This window comes from Oncorhynchus nerka, linkage group LG20, assembly GCF_034236695.1.
Source record: "Oncorhynchus nerka isolate Pitt River linkage group LG20, Oner_Uvic_2.0, whole genome shotgun sequence".
Lineage (NCBI taxonomy): Eukaryota > Metazoa > Chordata > Actinopteri > Salmoniformes > Salmonidae > Oncorhynchus > Oncorhynchus nerka.
Window position 1 is genome coordinate 74,130,330 of NC_088415.1, and position 20,169 is coordinate 74,150,498.

General features: G+C 40.3%; 2 protein-coding genes across 2 annotated transcripts in view; one reads left to right on the forward strand and one right to left on the reverse strand.

Annotated features, from left to right (window-relative positions):
- Positions 1-15: 15 nt before the first annotated feature.
- On the reverse strand, positions 16-4,723 carry LOC115103109 (testicular spindle-associated protein SHCBP1L). The gene is made up of 10 exons (XM_029623756.2): positions 4,308-4,723; positions 4,026-4,175; positions 2,629-2,843; positions 2,467-2,553; positions 2,129-2,347; positions 1,856-1,961; positions 1,565-1,718; positions 1,181-1,431; positions 894-1,013; positions 16-531 (listed from the first exon to the last, which is right to left on the reverse strand). The coding sequence occupies exons 1-10, from the start codon at positions 4,692-4,694 to the stop codon at positions 274-276; spliced, it is 1,947 nt and encodes a 648-aa protein (XP_029479616.1). The 5' UTR covers positions 4,695-4,723; the 3' UTR covers positions 16-273.
- Positions 4,724-12,497: 7,774 nt separating this feature from the next.
- LOC115103110 (laminin subunit gamma-1-like) overlaps positions 12,498-20,169 on the forward strand; it is a 69,293-nt gene continuing 61,621 nt past the window's right edge. Inside the window, exon 1 of the mRNA XM_029623757.2 lies at positions 12,498-13,141. Within this exon, the coding sequence (XP_029479617.1) occupies positions 12,769-13,141 (373 nt within the window). The 5' untranslated portion in view covers positions 12,498-12,768. The remainder of the gene's footprint in view (positions 13,142-20,169) is intronic.

A 20,169-nucleotide genomic window follows, 5' to 3' on the forward strand; every position in this document is an offset into this window, starting at 1 on the left:
CACAATTCATTTTGAATAACACATTTTATTGAAATGTTCAAAAAGTGCACGTTTGTTAATAGGGCTAGTGCATACAAAAGCTGGGATCTTTCTCTGAAATGGATATGAACAGAAATATAATCTAACAGTTGAAACAAATCAATCTACCTAAAGTAGTAACGTATGTTACATGGTAATATACTGAGCAACAGCTACATCCAATAAAATTGTCCGTCTGGTTACTTAAATTGTTTTAACTATTGTGTACAACACATTTATGCTGCAATCCTAGACTCAGGAATTCACCCACGTTTTGCGCAGCAATCCTATATCGCCCTTGGTGTTTGACTCCAGTTTGTTTGTGGTGATCTCCAAACTGAGTTTCTGCAGGGCCTTGGAAAGATAATCTGTCTCGTTCTTGTCCCCACTGGCTGTCTGCTCCAGGTCCTCACTCGCTTTGTACAGATTGTCAGGAACAAGAATGGTCACGCCATACCCGTGGTTATCATGAATGTGATTGTCGGTCAGCTTCAGCTGGGGCTGAGGGAGAACCTGTGAATAGAAAAAATTGTCACTGATCTATCCTTGGTTTTCTACTTGAGTTGTCACCAATATAACAGTGAAGCTAACAGCCACCTATTTAATTAGGTCTCAGGCTCTGCTTCACTGTGCCACATTTATTACACGTACTTACAATAGCACTGATATCACAGATGTATTCATCATGCTGCTGACAATCTAGGGTTCCTCCTTGATTAAAGGCTTAAGTTGATTCCTTCCAGAGAATCCCCAATTCCACAATACGTCACCTCACTGGAATTTAGTGGCATTTCCACCTGTACATTTGTGTGATCCATGTGAGGGGAAAAATGTAACAGCCATAATGCTGTAACTGGAAGTACTGTATACTATACCTTGAGATTGATTCCACCCTGTGAACCTTTCGAGTCTTTCGCCAGCTGGTTGCTGCAGTGATGGATTTCATTCCGATGCAGCTCTGCAATGCTGCCAGGGTACAACTCCACCCCTGCACCCTGAGAAGGTCAAGTAAATCTGTGCTCATTTTCCTAGTATGTCTGGAGAGAACTTTGTTTTATTTTGCATGTGGCCCCTTAATTTACATCCACACAATTACATGGCTATATCAACAATCAGATAAGCCATGTAACTCAAAGGCAATCTTTCAAAATGACAACTCTACCTTTGCACCAGATATCTCACAGTTCTTCATGACCAGAGAGGCTCCAGTCAGGACACACACTCCTGTGCCTTGACATTTCAACACGCAGTTGTCCAGGGTCAACTGTCCCGACTCCACCACAACAATGCCATCACAGGTTCCATGCTGCACCAATGTCAGGTTCATGAGCATCACCTTGGAGGCTTTGGACGCCACAAAGTTGTCATGGGATGGGTCAGAGTAGAACAGCACCTCTTTCCTTTCTCCTTCTCCTGCAGAGTATAGAACCATTGAGGTATGAAGGTCAACTAATGCGTAACTATCACTTGTCAGGTGTTAACTTTACTTTAACGAATATACAGATATTTTATGACAATGAATATAAAAAAGTAATATTGTATTTACCCTTTATTGTGATGTCGTCTGTGAGGGATGCCAGCGCAACTGCGTGGTACTCTCCTGGGAAGACCACCACCGTGTCCCCAGAGAAGCAGGAGTCCAGAGCGGCTGACAGACTGTCATGCTGCTGGATCAGAGTGTCGGCCGAGAAGTTCTTGATCTAGGGTCACAATGAAATAAAGATAACGTTTTGAAATAACTGAGAACCTGCAATAAATCAAGTTAAAAACAAACATTTTCGCAACAACAAAACAATTACATGACTGCAGTGAATAACACCAGATCCAGAACACCAACCATGTCTGTTGTCATTATCTGGGCAACAATGTGTGTCACAATCCTTCCAGATGTTCTCTGCCCCTTTCTGCGTTTGTAGATCCTTGGATAGAAGGGTCCATGGCTCCTAAAGACATTTAAAGCAATATCTTGGTATTAAATCAACACTACGGCGCATTACAAGAACTGCTGACAAAAGAACAAGATTAGTTGAGCAGCAATACTAGCTGTTTTACACTGTCAGCATTGGTAGTTGGGTGTTGAGAAAAGCTAGGACCAAAGATCATATCTTACCTGAGTCGCAGGTCTTCCCAGAACTTCAGGAGCCCACAAAGCATTGACATTTCGTAGTACTTTTTCCAGCACTCCACAGCCTCCCCTGGTAAGGCCTCCCCACGGATTTTGGTCTGGAATTTTGTCAAGTCCAGTCGTTTGCTTCGGTACTCCTCCAGGGTCTTGCGGTATCGTTCGCTGATTGGACCAGGGATGGTTCCATCCTGAATGTCATAATACCTGCAAACAAATACACCGCATAGTCCAGGTGAACATCATTCAACACAGCAGTGACACCATATCTAATCTTTGTGGCTTGTTTGTGGTTGGCTCTGCTGAAATGTGGAGGGTATGCTTACAGCTGTATGCGTTTCTCAATGAGTCCTGCGTACTCGTCACATTCCTCCTCATCATCCCAGTCCCTCCAGAGAAAATCGTAGAAAAACCTGCAGGGAAGCATGAAGACAACATCTGGAATTTGGATATACACTGTATTAGAGGAGTTCCCTAATGTTATTCACCTTGCATGTTCCAGATACTCTGCAATGTTGTCTACATCAGCTCCCATCCCTTGTATGGGGTAGACATCCAAGATTGGCACAGAGTAGTCATGTTCCCTCAACACATCTTCAACCAACTCTCTTGGTAAGTTGGCAATGTTTGAGGAATATGGTTCTGCCACAGAAACGGACACTCGAAGAGGGAGGCTTTTTCCTTCGCATGGTGTACAGTTGACCTAGACAGCCAAAGTTCAGGTTTAGGAAAATGGTCAGACACTTTGCATCCCCATTATGGCAGAGTTGGGGATATGGTACTGTGATCAAGACCTGGGTGCTGAGTGGTAACTTCTTGAGCCATTGTTAACAGATGTAGCTAGCTACCGGTATTAGTTTGAAACGGCAATGTTAGAGGGAGCCCCTGTCAACTAAATGATGTTAACTGTGCCTGTGGCAGTGTGGCGTTAGCAAGCTAATGATTGCTGAGCAAGCTCATTAGTGTCAGCGAATGTGAGCCACATAGAAATGGAATGAATAGAACAGGCGTCCCCATTCAAGTCAATGATAGCATAATGGGTGGACAAGCAGCAGTTGTGAGTGTACCAACAGGAAGTGTAGCCATCTATGTGCTGTGATTTGATTAAACTCAACTGACATTACAAAAAAATACATTTCTTTGCATGAGCCATATCAGTTATCATTTGAATTAACATTCTACATTACCATGGAAATGATTTCATCACAATACCAGGCAGCCATTTGCCATTATATTGATTATATTTCTATGCTGAGCCACCTGTATCTAAATATTTGAAATTGAATCTGGATGTAACAACAAAACTACTAGCTAGTAATGTCAGTAATTAAAGGGTAATGATATCTGGGATAGTCTAAACCCTAACCCTTATATGAAGCATCCGGTTGTCGTTTCCACTCACTACCAAATATGGTAACAAGAGGTAGCCCAGTGGGAGAAGAGGGAGCGAAATGGATTTTAGCCGACATTATACAACATTTCTCATCGATGAAACATTTTATCTCAATACGGGTTTCTGTACCCAAAACTTGAATTTGTTACGAACCGAGTGGACTACGTTGAGCAGATTGTAGCCTTTGCCAAAGTAAAAAAGTTTAGTTACTCCGTACGCGCACTTCAGAGTAGGCGTTCCCTAACGGAAATATGCAAATATAGGCTACAAAGCGCCAATAGGATCTCGCTAGCTCGTGCTTGGTTCTGTCCATTAAGACTCATTTATTCCCTTTGGAAACGACCAGCTGTGGTCTATCTTGGGTTAGTTATAAAAATCTTTGCCTTAACCCTTAAAAATGATCGTAATCATTTTAATGTTTAATGGGGTAGGGACTGGAAAGTCCCAGTGATTACTGTATAGCAAGGGCCGTAATTAAATTATCTAACTTACGTCGACAAGCACACCCACGAATGGCAGGTCCCCAATATCGCAGTTTACCAACAGGACTTCTGGGGAAGTTTTCCACACTGCAGTCCAAGAGCGTTTGCTGGCAAGTTTTTTAATTATGTAGAAACTTATAGCTTCATCTGCATCTTCTGCCTGTTAAACATGCAAATAAAACATGTGTTAGCGTACTTGACTGTGAACATTGTTGGGTTGTCGGTCAGTTGATCCATTAATTAGCTAAAGTAAGTGAACGGTATTACTAGCTAGCTAGATCTAGCCACTTACAGAACACTGGCCAATAATATGATCGCAAAAGAGAGCAACACGTTCATCGTAGGTGTATGTCTTGTTGGAGATGAAGATTTGTGGCAAGACTTGGGCCTCTTTAGCATCAAATGGCTCTTCGCTGTCAGGATTTGGCGCCAGAAGTTTCCTTCTCATAGGGACTTTATTCCTTACGATTTGAGGAGCGTCAGCAGCAGAGAATGATGTTGAACCATCATCATAGCTTGGCACCTCACTGTTCGGAATAGTACTGGTATGAGACTGGGCCTTTTCATGGGCCATCTCACTTGAGACAGGTATTTTAAAATGTTCCTTGCTTGCTTTCTGTGCTGTTTCATCATGAAAATCTTCCAGAGGAAACAAAGGATCAGGGGCACAAGTTGCCATTGTATACGATTTGCTAATAAACGTGATTATTTTCGCTTGCTTACCGTTAGCTAAGGCCAACGACTTTTGCCCCAGCACCGCGAGCCTGGGTTGGTTCAGATTTGAAAATTGAGCGCGAAACGGTCACGAGGTACTAGCAGCAGCCGGAAGTAGCATGCGCCATCACAAAACGCTCAGAAAAGAACAGAATAAGTTTGTTCACAAGCTAACTATTTGATAAAGCCAAGTGTCCGAGTGACTCAATTGCAATTTTTCTTCTAGACCGTCTGTTTTCATGATTGAGAGATATTGTATATGTAATGGTTTGCTAAAATAGTTTAGCTAGATAGATTGGGATGGCAAGGTCTTTCAACCAAGGACTCCATAGAGAGCAATAGTAATGGCCTCTATGGGGAAATGAATGAGCTTTTGAGGGGTTTTGGATAAATGCCGAAAATGAGGTCTGTGGTAAACACAGGTTTAGGAGATTTTATACATTTTGTCCTATGAGGTAGTCTTCATCAGCTGATGTTATTGTAAAATGTGAAGCATTTATGTAATCAAAACATAATTCATAATGTTAACTAACTGATTCTCTCATAGGAAAAAAACATATAAGATCACCTAAGCCTTTTTTAACATCAGACCTTATTTTACAGCATTTATCCCAAGACCCCATTATTTACCCATTCATTTCCCCCATAGGAATGGCTGAACGAACCAGAGGTAGAAAATGCTAACTAATTTCTGTTTTTTAGGACTACAAGCTGGCAAACTATACCACAGAGTTTATAAAAACCAGAGACACAAAGTTTTGAGACTTTTGGGAACGCTTGTGAAGCAGACTCAGCAGATCAGATTGGGGTTGGCAAGGCAATGTAAAAAATAAAATAAAAATGTGTCCTAGTTAATTTTCTTGAAATCCAAATGCAAAACCTAGATTTGAGCCAATGTCTTATTAAGTAACTGAATCTGTCATTACTACAACCTTGTGAAAGTGACAAACTGACATGTTTTGGGTCACTCCGGGATGCTAGCCTTCTAGGCCGAGTTCCTCTGTCCAGTGTCTGTTCTTTTGCCCATCTTAATCTTTTATTTTTATTGGCCAGTCTGTGATATGGCTATTTCTTTGCAACTCTGCCTTGAAGGCCAGCATCCCAGAGTCGCATCTTCACTGTTGACGTTGAGACTGGTGTTTTGCAGGTCCTATTTAATGAAGCTGTCAGTTGAGGACTTGAGGTGTCCATTTCTCAAACTAGGCATTCTAATGTACTTGTCCTGCTTGCTCAGTTGTGCACCGGGGCCTCCCCCTCTTTCTATTCTGATTAGAGACAGTTTGTGCTGTTCTGTGAAGGGAATAGGACACAGCATTGTATGAGATCTTCAGTTTATTGGCAATTACTCGCATGGATTAGCCTTAATTTCTCAGAACAAGAATAGACTGAGTTTCAGAAGAATGTGCTTTGTTTCTGGCTATTTTGAGCCTGTAATCGAACCCACAAATGCTGATGCTCCAGATACTCAACTAGTCTAAAGAAGGACAGTTTTTTTTCACCTTTATTTAACCAGGTAGGCTAGTTGAGGACAAGTTCTCATTTGCAACTGCGACCTGGCCAAGATAAAGCATAGCAGTGTGAACAGACAACACAGAGTTACACATGGAGTAAACAATTAACAAGTCAATAACACAGTAGAAAAAAAGGGGGAGTCTATATACAATGTGTGCAAAAGGCATGAGGTAGGCGAATAATTACAATTTTGCAGATTAACACTGGAGTGATAAATGATCAGATGGTCATGTACAGGTAGAGATATTGGTGTGCAAAAGAGCAGAAAAGTAAATAAATAAAACAGTATGGGGATGAGGTAGGTGAAAATGGGTGGGCTATTTACCAATAGACTATGTACAGCTGCAGCGATCGGTTAGCTGCTCAGATATTGCCTCTTTAATCAGAACAACTGTTTTCAGCTGTGCTAACATAATTGCAATAGAGTTTTCCAATGATCAATTAGCCTTTTAAAATTATAAACATGGATTAGCTAACACGACATGTCATTGGAACACAGGAGTAATGGTTGCTGATATTGGGCCTCTGTATGCCTATGTGGATATTCCATAAAAAATCTGTCATTTCCAGCTACAATAGTAATTTACAAAATTAACAATGTGAATATTGTATTTCTGATCAATTTGATGTTATTTTAATGGACAAAAAATGTGCTTTTCTTTCAAAGACAAGGACATTTTTAAGTGACCCCAAACTTTTGAACAGTAGTGTATATATCTTTTTTTTCACATTTTCAAACAGTCCATTTATATTTTCAAAATGGGCTATACATTTGGGTTAGGTTTTTTTCTCGCCTGAGTAGCCTCGTTTCACCGCCAAAAATAAAATTGAACCATCTAGTGTTCAACAAAATAACAACACAATGTCAAATACAGGTAGCCTAGTCAAATAATTAACATCCAATCACATTAACCGTTTCTCTCTCACGGGAATTCCACTAACGAAACGTAGCTGCTGCTCGTGTTGGTATCTGTACTGTTGGTACACTGCAGCATCCACCGAGGGGCTCTTGCTGCCAAAGGAATGCCTGACACCTTAAAAGATGTTTTGGACACTACAGTGAAAATGGTTAACTTTTAAAGAAAATAAAATTTTATTAGTCTTGCGCCGAATACAACAGGTGTAGACCTTACAGTGAAATGCTTACTTATAGGACTATTTCCCTCAATACCATTTGTATTTCATTAACCTTTGACTATTGGATGTTCTTATAGGCACTTTAGTATTGCTAGTGTAACAGTATAGCTTCCGTCCCTCTCCTCGCTCCTCCCTGGGCTCGAACCAGCAACACAACGACAATTAGCACACGCTAACTAGCCAGCCATTTCACTTCGGTTACACCAGCCTCATCTCGGGAGTTGATAGGCTTGAAGTCATAAACAGCGCAATGCTTGACGCACAACGAAGAGCTGCTGGCAAAACACATGAAAGTGCTGTTTGAATTCATGTTTACCTGCTTCTGCCTTTCTTGTTTTTTATAAGATAAGTTTAATGCTAGCTAGCAACTTATCTTGGCTTACTGCATTCGCGTAACAAGCAGTCTCCTTGTGGAGTGCAATGAGAAAGAGGCAGGTCGTTATTGCGTTGGACTAATTAAGGGTGCAAGATTGAATCCCCCGAGCTGACAATGTGAAAATCTGTTGTTCTGCCCCTGAACAAGGCAGTTAACCCACTGTTCCTAGGCCGTCATTGAAAATAAGAATGTGTTCTTAACTGACTTGCCTAGTTAAATAAAGATGAAATAAAGGTGAAAAGAAAAAAAATCGGTGCCTAAAAATACAGATTTCCGATTGTTATGAAAACTTGAAATCGGCCCTAATTAATCGGCCATTCCGATTAATCGGTCGACCTCTAGTACGTATGGTCGCTGTGGGGACGACGTCATCGATGCACTTATTGATGAATCCAATGACTGATGTGGTATACTCCTCAATGCCATCGGAGGAATCCCGGAACATATTCCAGTCTGTGCTAGCAAAACAGTCCTGTAGCTTAGCATCTGCTTCATCTGACCACTTTTTTATTGATCTAGTGACTGGTGCTTCCTGCTTTCATTTTTGCTTGTAAACAGGAATCGAGAGGATGGAATTATGATCAGATTTTTCAAATGGGGGGCAAGGGAGAGCTTTGTATGCATCTCTATGTGGAGTTAAGGTGGTCTAGAATTTTTTTTCCCCTCTGGTTGTACATTTAACGTGCTGATAGAAATTTGGTAAAACGGATTTAGGTTTCCCTGCATTGCATTGCTCTGTGTGAGCGTTTTCTTGTTTGCTTATGGTGGAATACAGCTCATTCAATGCTGTCTTGGTGCCAGCCTCAGTCAGTGGTGGTATGTAAACAGCTACGAAAATACAGATAAACTCTCTAGGTAGATAGTGTGGTCTACAGCTTATCATGAGATACTCTACCTCAGGCGAGCAATAGTTCGAGACTTCCTTAGATATCGTGCACCAGCTGTTATTTACAATAATACATAGTCCGCCGCCCCTTGTCTTACCAGACGCCCCTGTTCTATCCTGCTGGTACAGCGTATAACCAGCCAGCTGTATGTTGATATTGTCGTCGTTCAGCCACGACTCCGTGAAGCATAAGATATTGTCATTTTGAATGTCCTGTTGGTAGTTTAATTTTCCGCGTAGGTCATCTTATTCTCCAAAGGTTGCATGTTTGATAACAGAATGGAAGAAAGTGGGGGTTTATTCGACCGCCTACAAATTCTCAGAAGGCAGACCACCCTCTGATCCCTTTTTCTCCACCTCCGCTTCACGCAAATAACATTTTTGGGCGCCGATTTGCCTATTTATTATTTTATTTTTCATACCATTATTTAACTAGGCAAGTCAGGTAAGAACACATTCTTATTTTCAATGACAGCCTAGCAACGGTGGGTTAACTGCCTCGTTCAGGGGCAGAACGACAGATTTTCACCATGTCAGCTCGGGAAAAAAAAACAATCAATCATAATCACTAGTTAACTACACATGGTTGATGATATTACTAGGTATTATCTAGCGTGTCCTGCGTTGCATATAATCTGACTGAGCATACAGGTATCTAAGTATCTGAGTGAGCAGTGGTAGGCAGAAGCAGGCGTGTAAACATTCATTCAAACAGCACTTTCGTGCGTTTTGCCAGCAGCTCTTCGTTGTGCGTCAAGCATTGCGCTGTTTGACTTCAAGCCTATCAACTCCCGAGATGAGGCTGGTGTAACCGAAGTGAAATGGCTAGCTAGTTAGCGCGCGCTAATAGCGTTTCAAACGTCACTCGCTCTGAGCCTTCTAGTAGTTGTTCCCCTTGCTCTGCATGTGTAACGCTGTTTCAATGGTGGCTGTTGTCGTTGTGTTGCTGGTTCGAGCCCAGGGAGGAGCGAGGAGAGGGACGGAAGCTATACTGTTACAATGGCAATACTAAAGTGCCTATAAGAACATCTAATAGTCAAAGGTTAATGAAATACAAATGGTATAGAGGGAAATAGTCCTATGATTCCTATAATAACTACAACCTAAAACTTCTTACCTGGGAATATTGAAGGATCGTGTTAAAAGGAACCATCAGCTTTCATGTGTTCTCATGTTCTGAGCAAGGAACTGAAAAGTTAGCTTTCTTACATAGCACATATTGCACTTTTACTTTCTTCTTCAATACTTTGTTTTTGCATTATTTATACCAAATTGAACATGTTTCATTATTTACTTGAGGCTAAATTGATTTTATTGATGTATTATATTAAGTTAAAATAAGTGTTCATTCAGTATTGTTGTAATTGTCATTATTACAAATACATTTTTAAAAAATGCCGATTAATCTTTATCTGCTTTTTTGGTCTTCCAATAATCGGTATCAGCGTTGAAAAATCATAATCGGTCGACCTCTAGTCCTGATGTACATAAGTTATTATCGGTCATAAGAGAAGGTAGAGGCAACATTCTGTACAAAATAAGTTTAAAAATAAGTAACAAACAACGGAAATAAACGAACAATAAAACACAATCGGTTGGGGACACGTAAAACGTCAGCCTTCTCCGGCCCTTGAACTCGTGTATTTTCTGCACTGTGCAATGATATGGGCAGCAACCATGTAACGCTTTTCCAACATACAGACAGACTGGTTATCAATGGGCAAAGTATTGACATGTTTTTTTAAATTGAGAGGTGACCTTATAGTTTTCTTTGCTGATCATAATTTTCACTCTTCTGACCGCTTGCATGATGACGAGTTTCTCACACGAATGGCCTATCTGGGTTATGTTTTTTCTCGACTGAATGATCTCAATCTATGATTACAGGGACTCTCTGCAACTATATTCAGTGTGCGGGACAAAATTGAGGCTATGATTAAGAAGTTGTCTGCATTAACAAGGACATTCAATGACGTTGTCGTTCCATCATTGTATAATTTATTTGGTATGCAAATGAACTCAAGCTTCCGGACAATGTCAAATGTGATATTGCGAAGCACCTGAGTGAGTTGGGTGCGCAATTACGCAAGTACTTTCCCGAAACAGATGACACAAACAACTGGATTCGTTATCCCTTTCATGCCATGCCTCCGGTCCACTTACAGATATCTGAACAAGAGAGCCTCAGAGATCAATGCGAATTTAGGCTTTTGTTCTTGTCAACCTGATTCAACTAATCATAGACTTCAATCAAGACATGATTAGTTGAAAAAAAAAGACTAACACACACAACTTCAAATTAATTATCTGAAAGCTGATTCACATTTGCTGTATTGCAATTCTTGTTAATTAGTTAAATGTGTCTTCCTAAAACCTACCTGAAGACCGTTTCAAATCTCCCCCTCTACTGTTGTATTACAAAAGTACAGGTGGTGGAGCAAAAAACAGAATCACCAGGATGAATGAAGGACAACAGTATGACATTGCCACCACCCAAAAGTGCGCGAGTAGTCATCTTCTTGTCCCTCATTTGTTTGCATTTTTGTCCAAAACTATCCCTCAACCCTGATCTTATTATTTTCTGTCCACATCAACGACCAATTGTCCATTCCAAACGTATTGAAGAGAGTACAGAGGTTTTTAATTGTTCCTAATCGTTTCTAATCTTGGTAAAGGCACCATGGATCGATGCAACTTTTGCGTAACTATTTTGTTTGTGTTTTAATCAACATAAATCTGAACAAAAAAATGGTTTGTGGTATAAATAGACACAGACTACAATATTATGCAACGTTAGTATTGATCATATTGAAAAATATTTATTACCATTTACATTCTGTATAGAGGGAGTGTTTTTTGTGCTACTATACCAATAAACCCACCTGAGATAAATGTCAAATTGACAAAAATAGTGTCTGTGCATAACAATGCAATGTTCATTTAACAGTTAAATAAGAAAAAATGCATTTAAAAATGTAAGCTGTAAATGCCTGAAATGTATTATCTTGTTTTATAGTTCACAAAGTTATAGTGGTACTGTGTGACTGACATGAAGGCACAACTGTTAAGCATGAAAAAAAAACATTTTCAATTGGCAAGAAATAGTAATAATATATCAGAACATTTATCTCTTAACTTTACATCAAGTATGGTCACATCAAATATCTGAATAATGAGTTTATCTGAGGGTCGCCTCACACAAGTTTTATTGCAGCTTTCAAATTGGCCATTACTGGGAGGTTACACAACTGTCAATAACTACAATAATCGGATTGGTTTAGAATAAAAACCGTTAAAGAACAACCAGATTAATCTGGTTGAAACATTACTCAGCAGGAAATGTTTATTTTTTTCTTTGAATCCGAAAATGGAATTGGGTTTAATATGTACACTTACTCTAGGCCTTTTTACACTATTTGAGGTATCTGTATCGATACTATTTTTCAACTCCTATATGGTTATTCATTAACGTGTCTGAATATTATCTGCAGATGGGGTGTTTTTAATTTGACCCCCCCCGACCCCCCCCCCCTTTTTTCCACGAGTTTATAAATAAATAATGCATGGTTGATACTGTGTCGAAGTTTTGTTTGTCTATTGTGTTGTATTGAAATGCTCACTCTTCCTATGCGGTTTTGCGTTTCTGGCTGGCTATACGCACTGTCAAAAGAGTGGAAAACTAAGACAGTGGCGATAGTTTGAAGAATGTTATGTTAATTAGTGTAGATTATCGGAGCTGCATCCACTCGTTCCTTTTCCTAGATTCCGCGCGTCATCAAAGCATCCTTCACGCGGAAGTCGATGTAGGGATTTTTTTCCAGTTTTGACTTGCGCAGTAGATCCTAGGGTGTAGTCGGATATAGTTATTTTCCTTCTGAAGTTTCTCCATGGCGGTGGACACAAAGCACTGAGACCGTGGAAGTCTGCGTTAGGGCAAGGACAATAATTCTGGAAGGAACAAACGCATTTTTAAGGAGAAGCAATTGAAAGTTTTCCGTATGGTTTTACTTGTTTTTATCAAGATTGCGGTAACTGGGTAGTTACCAATAAGTTGAAAGTTCAACGGTGTAATAGAGGAATTCGTGTAGTTGTAGCTTAAGTTTGAAACGGCTTTTAGAATAGCTGAGAATGGGTTGGTTTATTCAAGTTTTGTTTTCATTTACTTGTTTGGCTGTCTTCAGCCACAGTGCTATGGATGAATGCACTGACGATTCGAGTCGTCCTCAGCGATGCATGCCAGAGTTTGTCAACGCTGCTTTCAATGTCACTGTGGTAGCTACCAATACTTGTGGCTCTCCACCAGAAGAATACTGCGTACAAACCGGGGTTACGGGGGTCACCAAGTCGTGCCACATCTGCGATGCCAGGGATCGCAGACAACACCACAGTGCTGTGTACCTCACCGATTACAACAATCAACAGGACACCACCTGGTGGCAAAGTCAAACTATGTTAGCGGGCATCCAGTATCCACACTCAATCAATCTAACTCTTCATCTTGGTAAGTGTTGATTATATTATGTTTCAAGCGCATAAAACAGTCCAATATGTTTAGCTACCGTTACCGTAAGAGCACTATTCATCTCATCTGCAGACGGATTAGGGGGTGGTTTTTTAACTCGGAGCAAACATTGACCTCGAAACAACTGTTCATATAAACCACGAATAGAATGGAATAGGTTTGGTTTCAATTTGAAAACAAATCCTAGTTGACAAGCCGAGGTGTATGGCAATCACACACTGACTGCTTAATTCTTTGCGGCGGACAAGACCGCTCCTGGCGCCATCAGTAGATACCATTTTTATTTATTTTAACTTTTTTTAACTAGGCATGTCAGTTAAGAACAAATTATTATTTTCAATGAGGGCTTAGGGACAGTGGGCTAACTGCCCTGTTCAGGGCAGAGCCACAGTTTATTATTTTTTACCTTGTCTGCTCATTGAATTCTATCTGTGTAAAATATGCCTAAAATGTATATTTGCGTTTTCTTTGTGTATACAGTCATGAAAACGGTTATCATGCTCTTCATGCATTACATTTAACCAGAGGAATGGATTTCTCAGAGTTACTCATTCTTTTACATACTGGAATTTGCGCAAACTGCCGCACAGCTGAAAGTTCTAGACTCGAGCTATGAATATCAAATGCTCCTTCTGAGTCTTGTTAGCTTTGACTAATGAGTATTTTATTGATTTTATAGAGTAGGCCAGATGAAATGGACGATAATGCGAGACGACATTTTAAGTTAAACTGTGTGGGGGTCACATGTTGTGGAGACCCATCTACAGGCCTATGTACTGAAATATAACTGTCCTTCCAATAATGATTGGAAGAGTGCTTTTTCTAGTTAATTTCAAATGATTAACTTTCCATTAAGTATTTGAGACGAGTTTCAGTATTCACCCAGCACTACTGTTTTAGTTTAGTGCTCGACATTCCTGAGTGGTTTAGTCAGGTCTCCTTGTAGCTTCTTTGTATTCTAAGGTAACAAACGTTGATAAGCTGGTGGACTGTAGTCACCTATTCTATACTGAAAAATTATATAAACGCAACAATTTAAAATATTTCTATATATATATTTCTATATTCCTATATGAACTATCAGTCAATTGAAATAAATGCATTGGGCCCTAATCTGCAGATTTCATATGACTGGGAATACAGATATACATCTGTTGGTCACAGATACCTTGGAGAAAAAAAGGTAGGGGTTTGGATCAGAAAGCCAGTCGGTATCTGCTGTGTCCATTTGCCTCATGCAGTATGACATCTCCTTCGCATAGACTTGATCAGGCTGTTGATTGTGGCCTGTGGAATGTTGTCCCTCTTCTCTTCAATGGCTCTGCGAAGTTGCTGGATATTTTCAGGAACTGGCACACTCTGTTGTACACGTTGATCCAAAGTATCCCTAACATGCTCAATGGGTGACATGTCAGGTGAGTATGCAGGCCATGGAAGAAATGGGACATTTTCAGCTTCCAGGAATTGTATACAGATCTTTGCGACATGGGGTTGTGTATTATCATGCTGAAACATGAGGTGATGGTGGAGGATGAATGGCACGACAATGGGCCTCAGGATCTCATCAAGGTGTTTCTTTGCATTCAAATTGCCATCGATAAAATACAATTGTGTTTTTTGTCTGTAGCTAATACCTGCCTATACCATAACCCCACTGCCCCCATGGGGAAATCTGTTCACAACGTTGACATTAGCAAACCGCTCATCCACACAACGCCACACACGTGGTCTGCGGTTGTGAGGCCGGTTAGACATACGGCCAAATTCTCTAAAACGATGTTGGAGGCTGCTTATAGTCGAGAAATTAACGTCCAATTCTCTGGCAACAGCTCTGGTAGACATTCCTGCAGTCAGCATGCCAATTGGTGCCTCCCTCATAACTTGAGACATTTAGTGGCCTTTTATTGCACCTAGGGCTGTGGCGGTCACGAAATTTCGTCAGCAGTGATTGTAAAGCAAATAACTGTCAGTCTCACGGTAATTGACCGTTAATTAACATAAACATATTTAGCATCTCCTGGCTTCCACACACAGCCTACAATTGCGAATGGAGGCCGCTTTCCCCGGTGGCTTATTTTCATGCCTCCCAGGTAGCCTATACTCCTGTTGTTAATGTAACCAATGTGCTTACTATAGTAAATATAGTAGGCCTAGCCTATAGAAAGCTCATGGGATCCTCCTCTTTTTATTAATGGCTATCACTCTGTTTTTTCCCGCAATTGCATATCTGATAGAAATGTTGTGCAACATGGGCTCTCATGAAGTGTTTGATTAGATTTTTGATAACATTTCCCTTGATGTTAGTGATTTAGCATTCTATTGTCCCTCTAAGTACCAGGCAGTTAGAAAGTTTGGTAGGCTACTAATGACCAGCAGCAGCATCAGAGCTTGGAGAAGCCTAATTACCATGACTAAACAGTCATGGAGAATTTGACTGCCTTCATGACTCGTGACCGACACTGTGCCGGTAATACGGTCACCGCTACAGCCCTAAGTGTACCAGTGTAATGATCATGCTATTTAATCAGCTTCTTGATATGCCACACCTGTAAATGGGATTGATTCTCTCTTGGCAAAGGAGAAATGCTCACCAACAGGGATGTAAACAAATTTGTGCACAACATTTGAGAGAAATCAGCTTTTTTTGTGTGTGTAAGGAAAATGTCTGGGTTCTTTTATTTCCGCTCATGAAACATGGGACCAACACTACATGTTCAGTCTACACATTCCGCCATAACGCGCTCAAAGCACAATACACTTCAGGATGAGCACACCATAGCCAGGGGTAGGAAACTAGATTCAGCTGCGGGAACATATCATTAGGTTAATTCCTGGTGGTTTTTATTTTTTGGGTGGCCCCTGAAAAGTCACTCAGACTGGTTTCAGCCTGCTGGCCGCCTGTTGCCGACCCCTGCCATATGCCATTGTTACTCAACTGTAATGTATAGTTTGGAGGACATATTCTGGTTTGGTGATAACCCACTTGATAATACAGTGTGGTTTCTGTCAGTTTCAAAGTAACCGGTAGCCACATTGACTGGCCTGTGTGATTACAGTATCTAGGCTATTTGATGCGTAAAGAGGGAGATTAGATTGAGCTTTGTAAAATATAATTTCCTTTTGTAAAGTAGCACTCAAATTTTCAATTCCAATTGACTCTTGGCATTACCTAAGCTCCTGGTGCAATGAGCCCTAACATTCAGGATTGCTGATGCTGTCTTGGTGATATTAGTGTGATTACTATAAATGGCATGAACACTACTGTGTTATCTGACATACAGGTAACTGCCAAAATAATGGAAACACTTGAGTAAATTAGGGATACAAAGTTGTTTAAAAGCAGGTGCTTCCACACAGGTGTGGTTCCTGAGTCAATTAAGCTATTAACATCCAATCATGCTTAGGGTCATGTATAAAATGCTGGGTTGGGCCATTATTTTGGCTACCATGGCTATACCCCCATAGGATGACAATGCCCCCATCCACAGGGCACGAGTGGTCACTGAATGGTTTGAGCATGAAAACGACATAAACCATATGCCATGCCCCCCTCAGTCACCAGATCTCAACCCAATTGAACACTTATGGGAGATTCTGGAGCTGTGCCTGAGACGGTGTTTTCCACCACCATCAACAAAACACCAAATGATGGAAGAGTTCCAGACTGGGCTTGAGTGAAATACAGATGGTATGATTTTGAATACCGTTTTTTAAAAATGTGTGTGTGTGTGCTATGCCACTGCTTTTAACTATAAGTTAAGTATAACTATAATAAAATGATATCAAACTCAGGGGTACAGCTAACTTGCTAGCTGAGTGGCTTGATTTCAAGATCACGCTTCTTGGTTACAGCAGAGCTTGATTTAGATCACGCTTCTTGGTTACAGCAGAGATATACAATCCAATTTGCTGGTTGCATAAATTGTTTTTAATTTTTAAGTAGAGCCACTGTGTGCACTTCTGGTAATACTGTATACCCTGGTATGGTACAGAAAAGGTATGACGTTATGAAAATCTGCAAACAGCCCAACCCTATATATCCAGACAATTGTAGATGCTATGCCACAGTGCATTAAAGCTGTTCTGGCTCGTGGTGGCCCAATGCCCTATTTTAAGAAACTGTTTATTTTAGTTTCAGTCACCAGTACTTTTCAAGCTTATTGAGTTGTTAATATTATTAAATGTTAACACTATGTCCAAGGGGGGAAAGTTAACCATTTCTGTACAGTCATACAGGCCTTCTAATAGATTACAAAGTCTCACAACAAGAGCACACAAGGCTGGCACCCTTGGCATGAATTGGCCTCTGTTCGTTTACATTATCACTAAATGCATAAGTTCACTGATTGTTCAAATTATGTGAATCACTGTGGGGAGGTGACTAAGGGAGTGGGAAAGGATGTGCTTGAGCACCTATTCTGCTTCTCAGAAACTAAAAGCCACAATGGTGGAGGTGGTTGGCCGAGCTTCTTTTTAAGGCAGGCAGCCCTCTTTACATTCTGTTTGCCAATCTTTGTTTGAAGGAAACATCGACCTCACTCGAAGTATGTTTGTTGCTAGCTGGCTTGTTGAGGTCAAATAAAATGTTTTAATTTGAAATCTTGCTGTTTGTGCGGCTATGCATTTGATTTTCTTCTTTAGAGAATGATTGGCCTAGATGCAGGACTTGTCCGTGACAATAACATTTTTAAAAAGTCAGACAAGAATAATATAGATTTAAGTTGAAAAGACAAGTCCATTGTGAGATTTTTTTTTTAACCATAAGATTCTCATCACAAAATTGTCCAAGTTCAACTTTTCCCTCGATGCCTTGAGATGGATGAAATCATACCCTGAAGGCAGAACTCAGTGTGCCAGAGTGAGCAATGAGCTGTCGCCCACTCTTAGCTAGTATGTGGGTGTGCCCCAAGGGTCAATACTGGGGCCCCTCCTGTTCAGCCTGTACATTAATGATCTGCCTTCTGTCTATACTGGGTCTGAAGTTCAAATGTATAAAGATAATACAGTGATACGTGTGCATGCAAAGAGCAAACAACAAGCTGCACAAGAACTCACTACTGTAATGGTCCAGGTTACAAAGTGGCTCAGTGACTCGTGTTTGCATCTCAATGTGAAAAACAACTGTCTGCATGTTTTTCACAAAGAGGGCAACACTGCCATCAGACACACATAACTGCACCACTTATCACACATTCACAGAAGACATGGCTAAAGGTCAATCAGATTTGTGAACATAATCCCTAGCTGTGTATTGCTGCTTTCCATGTTTGTGAGATGTGGAAACACTTAGTTGCTTTTATGGATTTTTGTCTTGTTGGTTTTTGTTCTATGTTGCTCTGTCTGTATGCTACATCTTGCTTGTCCTATGTTGCTCTGTGTGTGCTCAATGCTCAATGATTGTAAATATTGTAATTGTTTTTAATAACCTGCCCAGGGACTGCGGTTGAAAATTAGCCAGCTGGCTAAAACCGGCACACTTTACTGAAACGTTGATTAATGTGCACTGTCCCTGTAAAAAATAACTCCAACTCAATTTTTAACCTGGCTGTTTTATGTCATTTTATTAAGCATGTCTTACCTTGTTTCAAAGTAGGCTTGTCAAAATACAAACGACCACAGAAATGTTGAGAGAATTATTTCAATGTTTAATATGCCATTGAAACCAGCAAATTTCTCCAGTTCTATTGGTTTTCAAATCAACTTTATTTTATTGTCCAGCAGAAAAATGTGTAATCCTATTTGTATTAGTAACCCATGCTAGTTGATACATCTTTAGATCTCGATCCCTCTTGATTTCTAACAGATATTTTCATATCATCACATGAAACCGTTTGTGCTTTTGAGAACGGTGTTTTCCTGCTAATTGCATTTTGGAACATTGGGGCCTACAGCCATGTGCGCATTGTTAGCTTATAATATGAAGAAATAAAACTTTGTCAACATTTTAAACTAAACAGACTGATCTGTTGCATCAGCCTCATTGCTTTTTACATTTTCTAATGTGCAGTGGTTGTATGAATTTTGGATCTGTCATCCCAGAACTGCCCCAGAGTCTGTTTTGAACCGTAGACACATTTTTAATCGGACCAGGGATGACAGGACGCCCTTTAGTTCGAGCCCTGGTTGTAATTGTAATATTGCAATATTTTATAGGCTACCAAAGGTGGCTAATCATCCACCAGGAGAGCCTTAAATTGTATTTGTATTTTGAGGCAGGCTTGAATAGGCGAAGAAGCCAATAGGCAGAGTAGCCTACATGTTTGTTTTGATTCTCTGGGGAAAGAAAAAAAAGATAGTAATGCATTTTATTTTGTAAAGTGATTCCATGCATCGTACAATGATGTACAAATAGTGTGAGACCTCTTATGGGGAGGGACAAGTGACTTGTGTGTTAATGATAAGTCACTTAAAATAAAAGTACTGGTTAAATTACCATATTTATTTTGTTAAGATTTAAGCTTTTGTTTGTATATATTCAAGGCTTGGATGACTTTCATCTCAGTATGCCCTTGAAGGGCTGGTTTGGACAGGAAGAAGGCATGTCCCGACTTGACAACACAGCAGACATTTAACTAGAGGTTGAAGATGTTTCCTGTCTTTCTAATACAGTATCCTCCACTCTTGAATCCCTAGGCCTCAAATACATGATGATGCCTTACAAAATAATATTTGAATTGTAAGTTCAGGAAAGTTCATCCCCAGGCAAATTCTGTTCCCCAGTTTAGCCCACACTCGGTGCTGAAGAGAAATGAATATTCATGATGTGCCCATCTCTGAGGGGAATTCTCTTCACCTATGCCCTGAAATGTCAGTCTCTATGAAGAATGTGAACAATGAGGGAGACATCCCCTAGAGGTTTCTGTTTCAAATGTACTTTTAAAGGCATTTGTTGAGATCCTTAAAGGAGAAGGGAAGCTTTTTACTAAATGGCGTGGATTCTCCCTACTTAGGCTATTTAACAGTGCACAAATGGTTGCCAAGGTTGGTTACAATTTGTATTCCAAGAG

Bases quoted from the DNA above. Each gene is read 5' to 3' on its own strand.
- LOC115103109 (XM_029623756.2), bottom strand. From the start codon at position 4,694: ATGGCAACTTGTGCCCCTGATCCTTTGTTTCCTCTGGAAGATTTTCAT. The intron at 2,554-2,628 runs GTGAATAACATT...GCTTCCCTGCAG, and splicing joins GAGTATCTGGAACATGCAAG to GTTTTTCTACGATTTTCTCT. The intron at 1,014-1,180 runs GTAGAGTTGTCA...TGACCTTCTCAG, and splicing joins GTGAGATATCTGGTGCAAAG to GGTGCAGGGGTGGAGTTGTA.